The 13718-nt window shown below is 48.3% G+C and overlaps 7 protein-coding genes across 7 annotated transcripts; 4 read left to right on the forward strand and 3 right to left on the reverse strand.

Annotated features, from left to right (window-relative positions):
* Positions 1-64: 64 nt before the first annotated feature.
* E1B28_013560 (uncharacterized protein) lies at positions 65-612 on the reverse strand (the record flags this gene model as incomplete). The annotated part of the gene is made up of 3 exons (XM_043158727.1): positions 65-182; positions 242-350; positions 405-612. 3 exons carry the CDS (start codon positions 610-612, stop codon positions 65-67), a joined length of 435 nt encoding a protein of 144 aa, XP_043004082.1.
* A 243-nt stretch (positions 613-855) lies between these two features.
* E1B28_013561 (uncharacterized protein) lies at positions 856-4507 on the reverse strand. The gene is made up of 3 exons (XM_043158728.1): positions 4142-4507; positions 3167-4088; positions 856-3117 (listed from the first exon to the last, which is right to left on the reverse strand). Exons 1-3 carry the CDS (start codon positions 4423-4425, stop codon positions 1303-1305), a joined length of 3021 nt encoding a protein of 1006 aa, XP_043004083.1. The 5' UTR covers positions 4426-4507; the 3' UTR covers positions 856-1302.
* A 570-nt stretch (positions 4508-5077) lies between these two features.
* On the forward strand, positions 5078-5479 carry E1B28_013562 (uncharacterized protein; the record flags this gene model as incomplete). Its single annotated transcript, XM_043158729.1, has 1 exon — positions 5078-5479. One exon carries the CDS (start codon positions 5078-5080, stop codon positions 5477-5479), a length of 402 nt encoding a protein of 133 aa, XP_043004084.1.
* Positions 5480-5916: 437 nt separating this feature from the next.
* On the forward strand, positions 5917-6303 carry E1B28_013563 (uncharacterized protein; the record flags this gene model as incomplete). Its single annotated transcript, XM_043158730.1, has 1 exon — positions 5917-6303. The coding sequence occupies one exon, from the start codon at positions 5917-5919 to the stop codon at positions 6301-6303; it is 387 nt and encodes a 128-aa protein (XP_043004085.1).
* A 317-nt stretch (positions 6304-6620) lies between these two features.
* Positions 6621-8164, forward strand: E1B28_013564 (uncharacterized protein; the record flags this gene model as incomplete). The annotated part of the gene is made up of 3 exons (XM_043158731.1): positions 6621-6716; positions 6768-7012; positions 7067-8164. The coding sequence occupies exons 1-3, from the start codon at positions 6644-6646 to the stop codon at positions 8162-8164; spliced, it is 1416 nt and encodes a 471-aa protein (XP_043004086.1). The 5' UTR covers positions 6621-6643.
* A 282-nt stretch (positions 8165-8446) lies between these two features.
* On the reverse strand, positions 8447-11033 carry E1B28_013565 (uncharacterized protein; the record flags this gene model as incomplete). Its single annotated transcript, XM_043158732.1, has 13 exons — positions 8447-8503; positions 8568-8698; positions 8765-8967; positions 9039-9333; positions 9400-9513; positions 9573-9696; positions 9761-9810; positions 9872-9929; positions 9982-10001; positions 10056-10127; positions 10188-10248; positions 10448-10581; positions 10637-11033. The coding sequence occupies 13 exons, from the start codon at positions 11031-11033 to the stop codon at positions 8447-8449; spliced, it is 1716 nt and encodes a 571-aa protein (XP_043004087.1).
* A 1133-nt stretch (positions 11034-12166) lies between these two features.
* Positions 12167-13714, forward strand: E1B28_013566 (uncharacterized protein). The gene is made up of 5 exons (XM_043158733.1): positions 12167-12475; positions 12527-12662; positions 12721-12840; positions 12901-12934; positions 12991-13714. Exons 1-5 carry the CDS (start codon positions 12344-12346, stop codon positions 13472-13474), a joined length of 906 nt encoding a protein of 301 aa, XP_043004088.1. The 5' UTR covers positions 12167-12343; the 3' UTR covers positions 13475-13714.
* The last annotated feature ends 4 nt before the right edge of the window (positions 13715-13718 follow it).

Raw genomic sequence — 13718 nt, forward strand, 5'->3', positions numbered from 1 at the left:
CGATTGCGGTTCGTTATCAGCACGGCAGGGGTGAGTAGAACGAAGGACTACGACTAACCATACCTCATAAAAGCTGGAAGTCACAAAAGAAGTGAGGAAGAGGAAGAGACGTATCCATTCCAGCAACCGTACCAAAATTCCTTTCATGTCCCATAAGCTCGTTCAGCATCACCGAATGGGGGCTGTCGAGATTTACCGGTCAGTATAATCAAGGCAAGAACTCAGCACACGACACGCTCACCGGCTGGAGTATATTGTGGACCGCCTCTCAACCAACTCAACTGCAGCTTCCATCGAATCGAGAACGATAATTGATACCCCTGCAGCATCGAGATGGATGATGTCGGTACCTAATATAGACGAGCTCTGATAAGCAGCCCAAAAACAGCCTCACGAACACGCACCAAGCTCCAGACACCACTTGTGGTACTTTTCCCACTCAAAACTTGTCGGCAATTGAAGCAAGTTACCAAGAAGAGGGAGTCGTCTCGGTCCGGGCGGTAGGGGAAGAGAACGAGCCCAGTAAAACTTTTGAAAATAAAGAATGAGAACGAGAACAAAGGCAGTCAAAGCGAGTTTGTCGAGGATCTCCATGACCAGATTGAGAGTCATGGGATGAGCGTTGCATGAGCGGTTCCCAGCTTGTTCTTCTTCGACAGCTTTATATTGACATTCACTTCACATGTTGCTATTATCTCATCAAGGGATTTTGCGGAGTTTATGAGAAAAGCTAGGTACGAGGAGAAATGCGATATTTTGCTTATAGCATGGGTTGAGAAGTCAAATGTAGGAGATCCGGACGCGGCTTTGACGGTGTTTAATTAGTGAGTCGCTTTAGCTTCCCACGCCTCAAGCCTAGAAATCGATAATATTCCTAGCCAATTCCTGGCCTTTATGTCGGGTAAGATCAGCCCAAAATGTCCAATACTACGGAATAATGGTGTGGTAAGAGTCTAAGACGTTCCCTGACGAAGCCTGGCAATCCTGAAATGTATCGAGTCTCAGTAAGTACTACTTGGTAAGTAACTTGCGAAGTTGATGGACTTCGTCGTGAGCGGTTAAAATGGAGGCGACGTCGATAATGAGGACGGAGTGTAGGATTATCCGAAGACCCGAGCCATATTGTCAAATATGCGGCGATTTCAAAGTTCCACCGAGTTGGTTATAGCACATCTACTATGCAAGTCATCCTGACACATACTTATCTCGTTGAACTTCAATGATACCTGAATTACAATTATGATCGTCATTATCTCAGGAAAAATCGGATTAGAATCATGAAACGAACGAGATCATCTACCCTTAAACAACACCAAGAATAACCGTTGCCCTGAAACTCGACTCCTTACCCGTCGACGTCAATCCACCATCTTCCTTAGCGCTAATAATTTGCGCGCTCTCATTATTCCCAGAAGAAGCAGCAGCAGCAGTTCCCAACAGACCACCACTTTTCCACCCCCAACTCTGTCCAATCTTAAACACGTCCGGTCCACTCCGGAATCTCGTTTGCCTACTCCCAGTGGCGGATGCACAGTAAACACTGAAATACACGGAGATCACTTGCCGCGGGTCTCTGTACGGCTGCTGGGCAGGAGGTGAAGATGATACTGTATATGGGGGCGACGAAGATGTGCGAAGAACCAGAGCAGAGGGACCACCCGAACCATTGTTGTTGCTATTATTCAGAGTTGTCATTGCCATTACTCGAGACGGTGAGGTTTGCCCAACGACAGGACTATTCGGAGCGGAAGCTGGTTCGGTGTTCACCCACGATGGATTAGGTGGAACAAGTTGCATGTTCAGAGTTTCATTTGGTAAGGACGAGGACAGAGCACCGACACCGGTCGATCCAGAGGATGAAGATCCTGTCCCGGGTCGGGCTCTCGTACTGTTCGTGTTGTTATTATTGTTCACGGGGGTTCTACTCCGCGTCAAGCCGAGGGAAAGAGGTGTTCCAGACCTCTGCGGAGACTGAGGGACTCCACCTGATCCACCCCCATTTCCATTTCCGCCGCTACCTAAACCTAACGGAAGGGAGGGACCTCGAGCATGGGCCCGCAACCAACCGCTACTAGACGCATTATCTCGTCTGCTGCTAGAATCCACAGCTTGGGGAGAATTGGACCTGACAGACTGCAATGGGGCCATACCAATCAACACGCTTTCTCCCTCTCTGAGTTCCGCAACCTCTGGAGCATCCGGATCAAATCCATCTCTGAATCTCACCTCCTGCGGTAGAACAACTCCCGGACTAGGGGCGCTCTTCGGGGGTATAGATTCAACCGTGCTCTGCCTGTGAAGGTATATCCCCAACTGCATCTCACTTCCAACACACTCTTTCGTGCGTTCCCTATCCCTGTACTTGTTTCGATCACCCCCTGAAGTACTTTCCTTCTTTTTCGCCACCTGAACATAGACGTTGAATAAACTTCCCGCGTACCAAACCGTTTGTGAATATAATCGCTGTTTCTCTTTCAGCAGATCCAAATCCCAAAACTCGATGGAAAAGCGGAATGGTGGTTGGGTGGTGTAGATCCGTTTGGAACTAAAAGCACTGTGGACTTCCGTTTGTTTTTCGTCGTCTTCGTTATGGAGAGACGAAGGCGAATGTCGAAGTAGGGTATCGAGTGTATCGGGCAGCAGCCCAAAGAATGTGCGCTCGTTGGAAGTTGTTGGAAGCTCTTCATTATTTTTTACGGTCCCGCTATTAGACGCTGATGCAGTTCTTGCATGGGGTGAAAACGATTGCTGGAACAATTGATCCATAGAGATGTTGTTGTGAACGTTGCCCTCCGCCAATGCGGAGCCTGATGTATTAATTGTATCTCCTACGCGGAGAGATTGATCGTGAGGGACCAGGAAAAATTGTTGATGGACAGGATGTCCTGGATTAGGTACAGCATGCATTTGAGCAACATGTATGTCTGCGCCTGTAATACCTATTCCCAAGTCTTTCTTTTCCTTTTCGTTCGTGCCGGATGAATTCAAGGAGGCAGATATGATATGGCGAAGGCGAGTGTGTTCCCAATTTGCGGTTTGGAGGACATGGAGGGGAACATATGGGCGATTGGTACTCGGTGAAATATCCGTTGAGATGGCTATCAAATCCGCTGGGGTCTGGAGAGGGAGAGTGAGGTAAAGTCCTAGGATGAAAACGAGTTCATACCATATTAGCATAATATATCCCATCCTCAAACAAACCGATCCACTCTCGTTCTTCGTCCTCTTCAGACGAAAGCTCCACAAAACCATGTTGTTGAGTTTCTCTTCCTTTCCCTTTGACAGATACGTTTGGAGCTCCAGCGTTTCTACGCAAAGTACGTCTAAGTTCAACGACTCGTTTCGCGAAAGTGTAACGGGCTACCTCATCAGCCACGAAAAAGGAGTCTGATGAGATCAAGGCACGTATCCACCTCGGGGGCAGTCCATGACCTGGTCGAAAGGATGTAAATATGGGTGGAACAACAGGTGAGACGTCATGAAGGCCAAAGTGGTCAGAGGGAACTGTGTCGGCTCTTCTGCGGGAGGTGGGTTGTGAGGGAGAAGAGGCATTGGCCTCTTCATACGCAAACATATCCTGCCCCCATCGTGCGAGCCAGCAGGCACAAGCTTCACCAATTTTATCGGAGATTGCGCCATAATAGAACGGAAGGCATGTGCGAGCACCACCTTGTACACTGATGGAGGAGATACTAGCAGTCTCAAGCGATATTGAGTCGCCAGCCTCAGAATGATAGCTAATGATCTCCGCGACATGTTCCAGTCCAACAGCGGGAGTGTCTGGTACATTGGCCAAGATAGGTTTCCCTCGAGCAAAATTCATGTAGTCGATAACCGTGTACGGTCCGACTGTGGCGAGTACAGATGATAGTGCATGTGAAGCGATGGATGGAATTTCGAGATATAATGACGTTGCTAGCAACGAGAGAAGAAATCTTGGAGACGCAGGTTGGTGTTTGTCGGGTGCTGTACTCGTGATGGGTGGACTGAAAGGAAAGACAGGTGTGAGCGGTTTGGTAGGGCTTGATGTTAATTCTGGATAGATATACAAAGGCGGCCCTCCGCCATATAACCTCCCAATGCAGAACCTATGGACGCGCTGAGAATCAAACGAGCAGAGACATGCAGGCTTATTACTCACTCGAATGCCGCTCGTGTGATATTGGTGTCATCGAAAACTAGATCAATCTCCTTCTTCTCACTTTTCGCCTCTTCGAAGTCACTCGTGAATAGCGTGCGGAAGAATCCTGCCTGAATGAGAACGACGCGGTGAAGTCGATAAATGGCACACCAAGTCCCGGCAACCCGCAAGATAACATCTGCTGTATAACCATGGAGAAACGAATCGTAAAGATGTCCGGCCAAGTCCATTCCTGGAGCAGAAACGTGGTGGTGGATATGGGTGGTGGTGGTCGACTTTCTCATCGCCTGTTGAAGTATGAGAGGCTGTTCTCATGCTTGGCTTGTTTCAAAATATGCTTGTTCGGGAACCTTGTAATGATGTCAGATGAGGTCTGGGTCGTTTCGCACGATCTGCACACGGCGTTTTCGTCTTCACCACTATGTCCCAATACGCATGCAATGATAGCTCCAACTGCGATAGAATTCCGGATACTACTTAGGTATCGATTCCTCACAGTTTTGGTTGAATAGGCAAAGTGGGCCTGGTATAAAGCTAGTATTGGAAGTACCCAGCCAAGAGCCACCCAGTCCCAGGTATTGCTCTTACAGCCCTATAAGTGATTTGTATGTGGCGGGATCGACCACTGTACACCTGTTGGTGTTGGGGGGGGCGATAGATTCGAATTGTCAAGGGAAGGACCACAACAAAGCGATTGTCTGCGTATATGCCTACGCACGATTTTTGACCCAGCGAGGAATACTAGAGACCCCACTCGTTTCCTCACCCTCTTCCTGTCGTTCCAGAACAATGATTTTGCTACACAATTCACAATTTTCGACGTGGTTGAGAACGAGGTACAGGCAGTTTTTTGTCTTACTTCATACTTTTACTCTACTAATTAGTCATCTCACGCAGCAATCACAATTCGAGCTGAAACGTTACTCCCGAAAAACGATGTGGAGGGGATTCCGTGGCGCAGCAGAGTTTATGAAAGTCTGCACTGGACTCCTTCTGGGGATGAGCGAATTGGTAATTCGAGCGGATCAAGGTGGTTTGGAAATCATCGAGGAATTCAGCAACGCCCATCAAATCTTGAACCCATTGCGAACGAAAACCGGGTACCGCTTACAAGAGGATCACGATAACGATAACGACGAGGACGAGGATGAGGATGAAGATGAAGATGAGGACGAGAATGTCGACGGCGATGGTGGGCGCGGTGGCGGACTATCGAAGGGGGGAAACAACACCAAACGTGGGCGAGGCTCAAACAAGCGTCCCCGCACCGGAGGCGTTGCTGGTGACGAAGACGCTCAGGAAAGCAAGGTCCTCTATTTGGGGGGATCCGACATCTGAGTCAGACACACAGTGGGGAAGATCGTTCGAGGCTTGGACGATGAATCCGGCTCATCACTTGTAGAGGTCTCGAATCCAATCACGGGTGTCACTATCCTACTTTCACGGCCCATTGAAGCCTCTTTGGATGACATCGGCAATCGTTTGACAGGACAGGTATGTAGTCATTTGTTAATGAAAACGGCTTTAGTATTGACCTATGTCCTCGATAGGGAAAGGTGGCGTTTGTGAAAGACCGTGATGAGGGGGTAGTCGTAGCCGTCGCCAAGCTCACGAATTTGCGGGAGATCAAAATATTGAGGAAGTTACAGGCTCAGCGCAGCATTGTGAGGATCGTTTCGGAGAAGCGGATCAAGCGTGGTGTTCGTCTCTTGATTACACGTTATGTGGGACCAGACCTCCATTCTTATTGCATTGAGCGCTCCGGACCTCCTCCAATGGAAATAGTGGCTGCATTGCTTGAGGTTGTGCACAATATCCACAGTGCAGGATTTGTCCACCTGGATATCAAGCCCGCTAACATCGCTGTTCCACTCCGTACCACCAACGATACTGCAGCTGCAACAATGCTGGACTTTGGTGTTGCGCGCATGGTCACAGAGGGTTGGATGGCACCAGAGATGAAAATCGAAGGGATTGAGAACATCGACATCAAGGCCGCAGATGTTTGGTCTGTAGGGAGGGTACTGTTGTTCATGGCAAGCTTCTGCCCTTTTGATGAAGAGCAGAAGAAGTTGGTCAGAATGCTTGGCAGGAGGATGACATCGCCTGACCCAGATGGTCGACCCTCTCTGGCTGAAGCGTCGGGTAACCGACCAGTATAGTTTAGTTTAGGCAGCAATTGTGTCGTCCTCATCAATGAAAGATTTCGATTGTGACGAGTCCGCTCCTTTCTGTTGGCAGCAGCAGATCATGCACATGTACCCCAAAATATGAACTGTTCTGAATCCAACAACCCCTTCTATGATCCTGCATACGGTTTTCGCCTTTACCATTACCTCATTACACATATGTAATAAGTAGCTGCGATAGAATTCCGGAGACCCCTTAGGTGTCACTTCGGCGGGAGAGCAACGGAGTAATCTAATCTGATACGACATCTGGGCGGAAGTGCTGACTCGTGACACTATAACTTGCTTCCTTCTCTCATATCGTCATCCAGCTATGAAACAGAAAGTACTATTCTCTGCAAGAGGCCAAATTGACTGCACAGACTCTGGTCTATCTTCAGTGGTTGGTGAGTATCTTTCGCTTTCACTCTGATAATGCACACTTATGGATCTCCAAGGCGCACAGACCATCATTGCGAAGATAACATCACGGCGTGTCGTTACAAAACTGGTTTTGAGCCATAATCAGCTCTCAGACGACGGCTGTATAGTCCTATTCACCTTCCTATCCTCCAGTTTGGGCAGAAAGTACCACATCGCGGAAATAAGCCTGAACTCTAACGCAATTGGCGACAGGGGTCTTGAAGCCATTAGCTCTTATTTGATCGGAAATGTTCATGTGAAGGAGCTGTATCTCCAGAACGTACGTCGCTCTTTCTCGGCCTTATCGAACGGTTCACCAAAAGACCGCCACCAGAACAACTTTACAGCGAATCCCGAGGTGGTGCTTTCGTTCACTCGAGCCTTGAACCGATCCAAACTCGGAACATTAGTTCTCACAACTAACCATTCTCTCTCCGACGACTTCACCCGACTATTCTTCCCCACTCTCGACTGTCCCTCTCTCAAAGAACTGCATCTATCCGCAACAGGGATCACTTACCATTCCGTTCCTTCAATCACCGACTTTATAACGTCCCCTCGATGTCGTCTACGCACCCTCAGACTGAACGGAAACGCTCTTGGATTTCGTGGGGTGCGAAAAATCGTCAGCACAGTCGAGAACGGGAACTTTACCCTCCTCAGCTTGGAATTACATGCAAACCAGCTTATAGGTGCTCAAGGTAGCGAAGACACTTCTGGCGATGATGAAAATGACGCAGTCGTCACCTCAGAATCTTGGAAGGATTCCGACAGTCTACTGAAGCGCATTCTAACGAGGAACTTGCATCTGAAAAGGGCGGTCGAGAAAGAAGCTTCAGAGTTGTTGGTATATTCGAGGGTGGTGCTCTTGCGGCCTGGTAAAGGATCTCGCGTGGGCAAATCAAGCCAGCCATGTTCGGATTCTTGTTCATGCATACATGACACTGGAACATCAGCTCCTACTCTCGATCCACCTGGAAACACTTTCACATTCCCTTTCACAGTATTACCTACCGAGCTCCAACTACAAATTCTATCTCTTTTGGCACCCACACTATCGCCGCGACAACGCTTCAACATATTCACATATGCTTCCTCCCCAGCGACCCTTCCCCCCTTGTTGCCTTGTCTCTCCTCGCGTTCTTCGGAGACGAAAGTTTGCATTCCCGATCCCACAAATAGCATGATGGACGCGATAACGGACACGGATGGCCTTGTTCTCGCTCTCGGTATTGATCCGACGCCAGCTTCGAAACCAACAATTTGGTCACTCTCGAATGCAACCCCTACACATAATAAATGCGCGTCAGGGAAATGTATGGGTAAGGCGGGGAGTGTTTTGTGTCATCGATTACAAGAAAGGATTCGGTGGCTGGAAGAAGTGAACTGTACGGCTTTTGACCCCACTTTTTATGCGCCGGTGGACACGTAACGCATAGCGATTTGGGAACGGGTTTGGGAGGGCTGGTATTGGACATGGACGGTAGTCGCTGGATGTATTTGTTATTATTGGTACAGAGATCTAACATGTAAATCCTATTGCGTTTTCGGCGAGCAATCAAGCAGAATCATACCTATAAATAAAGGTTGAGATTGAGGGCTACAGACTACAAATACAACACGTACAATAGCACTACATATCTATATTCCCGGAAGATATTGTGGAGGGTCTACATATCATAATGTTCGTCGATCGTTCAAGTCATTCAATCGTTCATTTGTTCCCTTTATGAGCCATCTCATGCTTCGAAGGTAGCTCATCTGGATAAAGCTGGCAGAGGAATCGAGGGTAAATCAAACGAGGTCAAGTGACGGCGAGTAACGAGCCTACTGACCTTTCCCGGATTAAACAACCCCAGTGGATCTATAGCTCGCTTTATGGTCCTCATCAACTCAACCGTTCCTTCACCAAGTTCTTCAGTCAGGAACTCCTTCTTGCCAATGCCGACACCATGTTCTCCCGTACCTTTCAGGACACACAGCGCATGAATTGAGAGATTCTCTTTCCTTGAATTCAGATTCTTGCACTCACATGTTCCATCCAGCTTGATAGCCCTTTCCACCATTCGATGGACCGCATCTCGGGCTCTTGCCAGTTCCTCGTCCGTCTTGAACAATATCAACGCATGGAAATTCCCATCTCCTACATGACCGACGACCGTAGAAACCAGTCCTATGTTCACCAAATCTTGCTTTGTTTCGTAAACCAAGTCCGGGAGCCTCGATACAGGGACACTGCACGGGGAGGCGGGGAGGCGGGGTCACTTAGCCTCCAAAAACTCGGAATTTGATATCAAAGGACCCACCAAACATCCGTACTCCATCCCCTACTTCCCTCAACCAGCGCTAAACCGGAATACAAAGCATTCTTCCTGTCGTGCCATAGATCATCGGCCTCCTTAGAATCTTTAGCAAGTCGGAAACCTGTCCCTCCGTGGCGCTCTACGACCTCCTTCACCACTTTAGCAGATTCCTGTAATGATTCTTGGGAGTGTCCTTGGAGTTTGAAAAATAGAGAATCGAGTTCGGGCCACTTGCGAGAAGACTGTCCGTAAAGGTTCACAGCATGCATGAATACGTCATCAAGCAGTTCAACACATTCTGTGTCGGGGAGATCAGGCGTTAGTATTGATGAAGGGATCGCAGAACAGGATGGATGATACCGACGGATACCAACGCCTTGATTCATGACCTCAATAACTGCTTCCGTGGCTTTGCGAACATCGGGGAAGTGCACAACCGCTACGGTTGTTGGTATAACCGGAGCAAGCCGAATGGTGACTGGGGAGTTGACATTGAATTGATTGGGGTTCATCACGTACGTACGCAGTGTAACGTACCTTCAGTAACAATTCCCAAGGTTCCTTCCGCCCCAATGAACAATTTTGTGGTGTCGAAACCTGCTGAAGATTTCCGGGACCTCCTTCGTGTTTTGATAACCTCTCCAGAGGGTAAAACGACGGTCTACCGGAGAGGCTTAATGATTAACGATATTGAAGGCAAGTAGAGCCAGCGCATGTGTACGTACGGCGTTCAGAAACCATTCAGCCTTGCTTGTTCCGTATCTGACGGCGTTGGCTGGAAAAAGGGGCAAGACCATAAGTCATGTCGCAGCGAATATAGAATAATGACACCCTACTCCCGGAACATCCTGTGCTGAGCATTCCGCCGATTGTCGCACCAGGGGCAGGATCAATCTGCATGAATTTGAGCGATCAGCGCCCAGATACAGGGTATGTTTAAACGTACAGGAAAGAACAGTGGAATACCTGGAACAGCGCACTGGTCAATAACTAGGGATCATTCAAAAAGAGACATATCACCTTTCTCCTTCAGAGTTTCGTTGATTTCGACCCACCCAATGCCCGGTTGACATACTAGATCAGAATCTGCCTCTGTGATATAGTTTCGTTGACGTTGCAAATTACGGCTTGTAAACTGGAGGGGAGACGAACCATGTATTTCCAAGATACGCTTCATATGGGACATGTCCACGCAAATGCCACCAGCTACATTCTAGACCGCGGAAAGTGAATGTCAGAGTTCCAGCATGATGCATGATGTGTCCCAATTCGATTCAAAAGCGTTACTCGGCTATAGTACCGCAATAAACGGAATAGGTTCAAATGGAATAAACTCCTGGATCGACGCAAGGCACCGTGCCGAACATGTGCTATTGCGAGAATGAAAATGAAAATGAAAATGATTGGCTCACTGCGCGGAAATGCCCTTCGAGACTGGTGGCGCCTGAATAGGGAGTGATGGGCATGCGGTACTTTGTAGCAATCCTCACAATCTTGACGACATCTTCTGTAGAGAGAGGATATACTATAACACTATGGGAACTTTCTGTAAAATAGAGGGCGATAAGTCATGACGGAGAATGACGATGAGAATAATAGACCAGGATGATGGTCGTTCTCCGAAAACCCATGGATCCTAAGCTCATCCGGATCTGTCGTAACAACGTCTTCGCCGTGCTTGAACGCCTCCCTAAGCTCCTTTACCGCTTCCACGAAGTCCTGGGGCGTTCCATATTTCCCAAATTGCGACCTCCTCCCTTGCACTACTTCAGATGATGGAGCAGAGGTGTCTTTTCGCGCAATTGTGTACCCCACAACCCCAGATAGAATGGCAGACCCGATTAAGATTGGCGTCGCATTCGAGGACGACGATTTCGATTTTCCTTGGGTGGTGGTACTGGTGAATCTTTGTCCTATAGATCGAGAAACCGGACCCCTCGCCCCAGCCGTTTGAAGTGTGGATAACCCAATCCTCAGGCTACGAGAGAACCAGTTCATGGTCGTTGAAGAGAGAGAGGAGATTAATTGGAAAGCATGCCCGTAAAATTGCAGATAATTATACTTACATTGTTGGGGTTGTTCTTCACATCCTTTTCGGACTCAATATCCCGATTCCGGATTCGGCCGGAATAGTACAAATACTCCCACGCGTACCCTTAGTTCAAGTTGCTCTACTATAGCCTTATAGGACACTCATTACACCTTATTACTTGTAAGAATTCGTTTCTCCAGTTCGTCCAGAAGGCGAATTTACTGTCTATTAATCAACGTATAAATGCGGCCGCTGTTGCTCTGTGTGAAGCAATCTTGTTCGACTGTTAAAATATTTGCCGGACAGCTCTAACGAGAGTTTTGCCGTGCCGGATCATACGGCACAATAATATATTTCAACTCCGCGGAGGTGGTCTCGTCGGAATTAGCCGGGAGAGCCGCGATATCCGTACCCACATTCTTTTAGAAGCTGGACTTGGGTACTCGATTGATATCAACTGGGAATCTGTATTGGAATTGACCGATACAGCCGATATTTCCAGGGCGCGGTAAGTAAGTACGAGTCAGGATCATATTCATTTGCATGGTTCTATTCTATTCTTGTTGTAGAAACTAAGTATGTATATACATAGGAAGAATTAGACTGAATCCCGAGTTGATCCCGAGTCAGTCAGTTGTCCCTCTTGACCTCACCCGTCCATCTATTAATTAAATCTGGTCAGTTGTTCCCTATCAACCTCACGTGTCTCCGTTCTGAGCTTCAACTTGACAGAACATACTTAGCGAACACTGTCTTTTCGAGCCTGTCCGGAAGATCAATAAATAAGGAGTACAACCTCTCAACCTTGAAGTCAAAACGCCCGGTGTACCCTCCAAGTCTTTAAACAAAATTAATTTCTCAGTCTAGACCGGCTCTGTTCGACTCTCGAGGTCGTGAAAATCGTATCCCTGGTCTAACACCGTATTCAACGAAAACAGTCGGTGGTGAGTTTTCCAGGATCTGGTGGTTCTCCATATTGACTGACATCCATACTGTCATGGGGATGGGGCAGGGATAAGCCCCAGAGAACCAAGGACCACTGCGGGGCGGTCGAGAAACCACAGACGGGCCGGCCCGAAGGAATGCCGACGGTAATTTTAAATTTCCTTCAGTAAGCAGAACGTGTGGCTTTGGCCTATGAGTAGTTTTCTCTTCTCATGGCAATGTGGTCAACGGTACCTTACCCTTCGATTCTCAAACCCTCGACGCACGTTCTACTCAGCAGAACAGACATATAAAGGCCACAACCAATGCATTTGTCTACAGTCTCACAGAGATGTGGAAACTCACACTTCTTTCTTTTGTCGCTCTTTCACTTGGAACAAACATCGTCGTCACAAACGATGATGGCTGGGCGGTTGCCATGATTCGTGCTCAAAATGATGCATTGAGGGCTGCTGGTTATCGCGTGCGTGGAACTTTTTTTGAAACCCGACTCGACATTTACTTTAGGGTGTAGACTATTCTTTCAGCTCCAGCGGATAACAGGTCGGGTACTGGTTCATCCTCTGCCCCTCCGACCCCCCTAGAACAGCCATGTCAGTTCGATACCTGCCCGGCGGGCTCCCCGCCCGAGGGTTCAGATGCAGATGATCGTGAGTTTGTGCCTACCAGTCGTGGCACAGTCATCCATTAAAATTCATTCGAAACTAGCGACCATTAATTACGTCCACGCATTCCCTGTCGATTCTGTCCGGTTTGGTATACAAACTTTAGCCCCAAAATACTTTGGACGTGCGCCTGACTTTGTTGTCAGTGGTCCGAATGTTGGAAGTAAGCCTCCATCCAAATTGCATTGCTCCTAGACATGGGGATTCTGATCAACACGCCCAGATAACCTGCAATCGCTCGGCGGCTCTGGAACAGTGTAGTCACCAATCTCTCTCTCTCTTTCGTAAACTCACACTCATCCGGTTTTATTAGAGGCGCAGCAACGGAAGCATCCCGTGAAGGTATTCCTTCCGTCGCATTTTCGGCCTCAAGCTCTTCCATCCAATCTGTTTCTTTCACCACTCTCACATCCGATCCAAATTCGAGCGGCTCCCGTGCGGCACGTCTTTACGCTCGACTTACCGTAAAGTTCACGGACGCTCTACTAGCGGGACGGGGGCCCATCCTACCCCGCAATATCAGTGTCAACGTGAACTTCCCTGCAGTAACAACTAGTTGTGCCGATCTGTCAGACTTCCAGTTCGTACTGACACGGGTTGCTCCCGACCCTGGGGCTACGGACGTGAATACGTGTGGGACAACTCATCTTCCAGGCGAGGCCAGTGTCATTGCACGCTCAGACTGCTTTATTAGCGTTAGTGTTATGGATTCCCGTACAAAGGAGGACGTCAGCGCTGCCACGCAAGCCACTGTTCTTGGAAGAATTTCAGGTTTGCTCACATGTCTTCCCAACTGATGATCTCTTTACTACTCCGCCTCAACGATGGGATTGTATGATCCAGATACTCGAGCTTTTTATCTTCAATTTTATGACATCTTCGGTGCCAGAGTTTCATACAGTTTCGGACGTGAACAAAAAAAAACCAACGTCAATCGTTTGCCAGATGCGTAGGCGAAAACGGGCTAGATTCCGTACCCAACAGCACGTCTGATCGCGCATGTTATACGAACAGAAGGCTGGATCGTTCCATCCCCCCAAA

The sequence above is a fragment of the Marasmius oreades genome, chromosome 9 (genome assembly GCF_018924745.1).
Source record: "Marasmius oreades isolate 03SP1 chromosome 9, whole genome shotgun sequence".
NCBI lineage: Eukaryota > Fungi > Basidiomycota > Agaricomycetes > Agaricales > Marasmiaceae > Marasmius > Marasmius oreades.

Coding starts and splice junctions, on each gene's coding strand:
- E1B28_013561 (XM_043158728.1), bottom strand. CDS start 4,425: ATGAGAAAGTCGACCACCACCACCCATATCCACCACCACGTTTCTGCT. Junction 4,089..4,141: donor ATCACACGAGCGGCATTCGA/GTGAGTAATAAG, acceptor GCGCGTCCATAG/GTTCTGCATTGGGAGGTTAT. Junction 3,118..3,166: donor GGATATATTATGCTAATATG/GTATGAACTCGT, acceptor CTCCCTCTCCAG/ACCCCAGCGGATTTGATAGC.
- E1B28_013566 (XM_043158733.1), top strand. CDS start 12,344: ATGTGGAAACTCACACTTCTTTCTTTTGTCGCTCTTTCACTTGGAACA. Junction 12,663..12,720: donor GGGTTCAGATGCAGATGATC/GTGAGTTTGTGC, acceptor ATTCGAAACTAG/CGACCATTAATTACGTCCAC. Junction 12,935..12,990: donor CTCGGCGGCTCTGGAACAGT/GTAGTCACCAAT, acceptor CGGTTTTATTAG/AGGCGCAGCAACGGAAGCAT.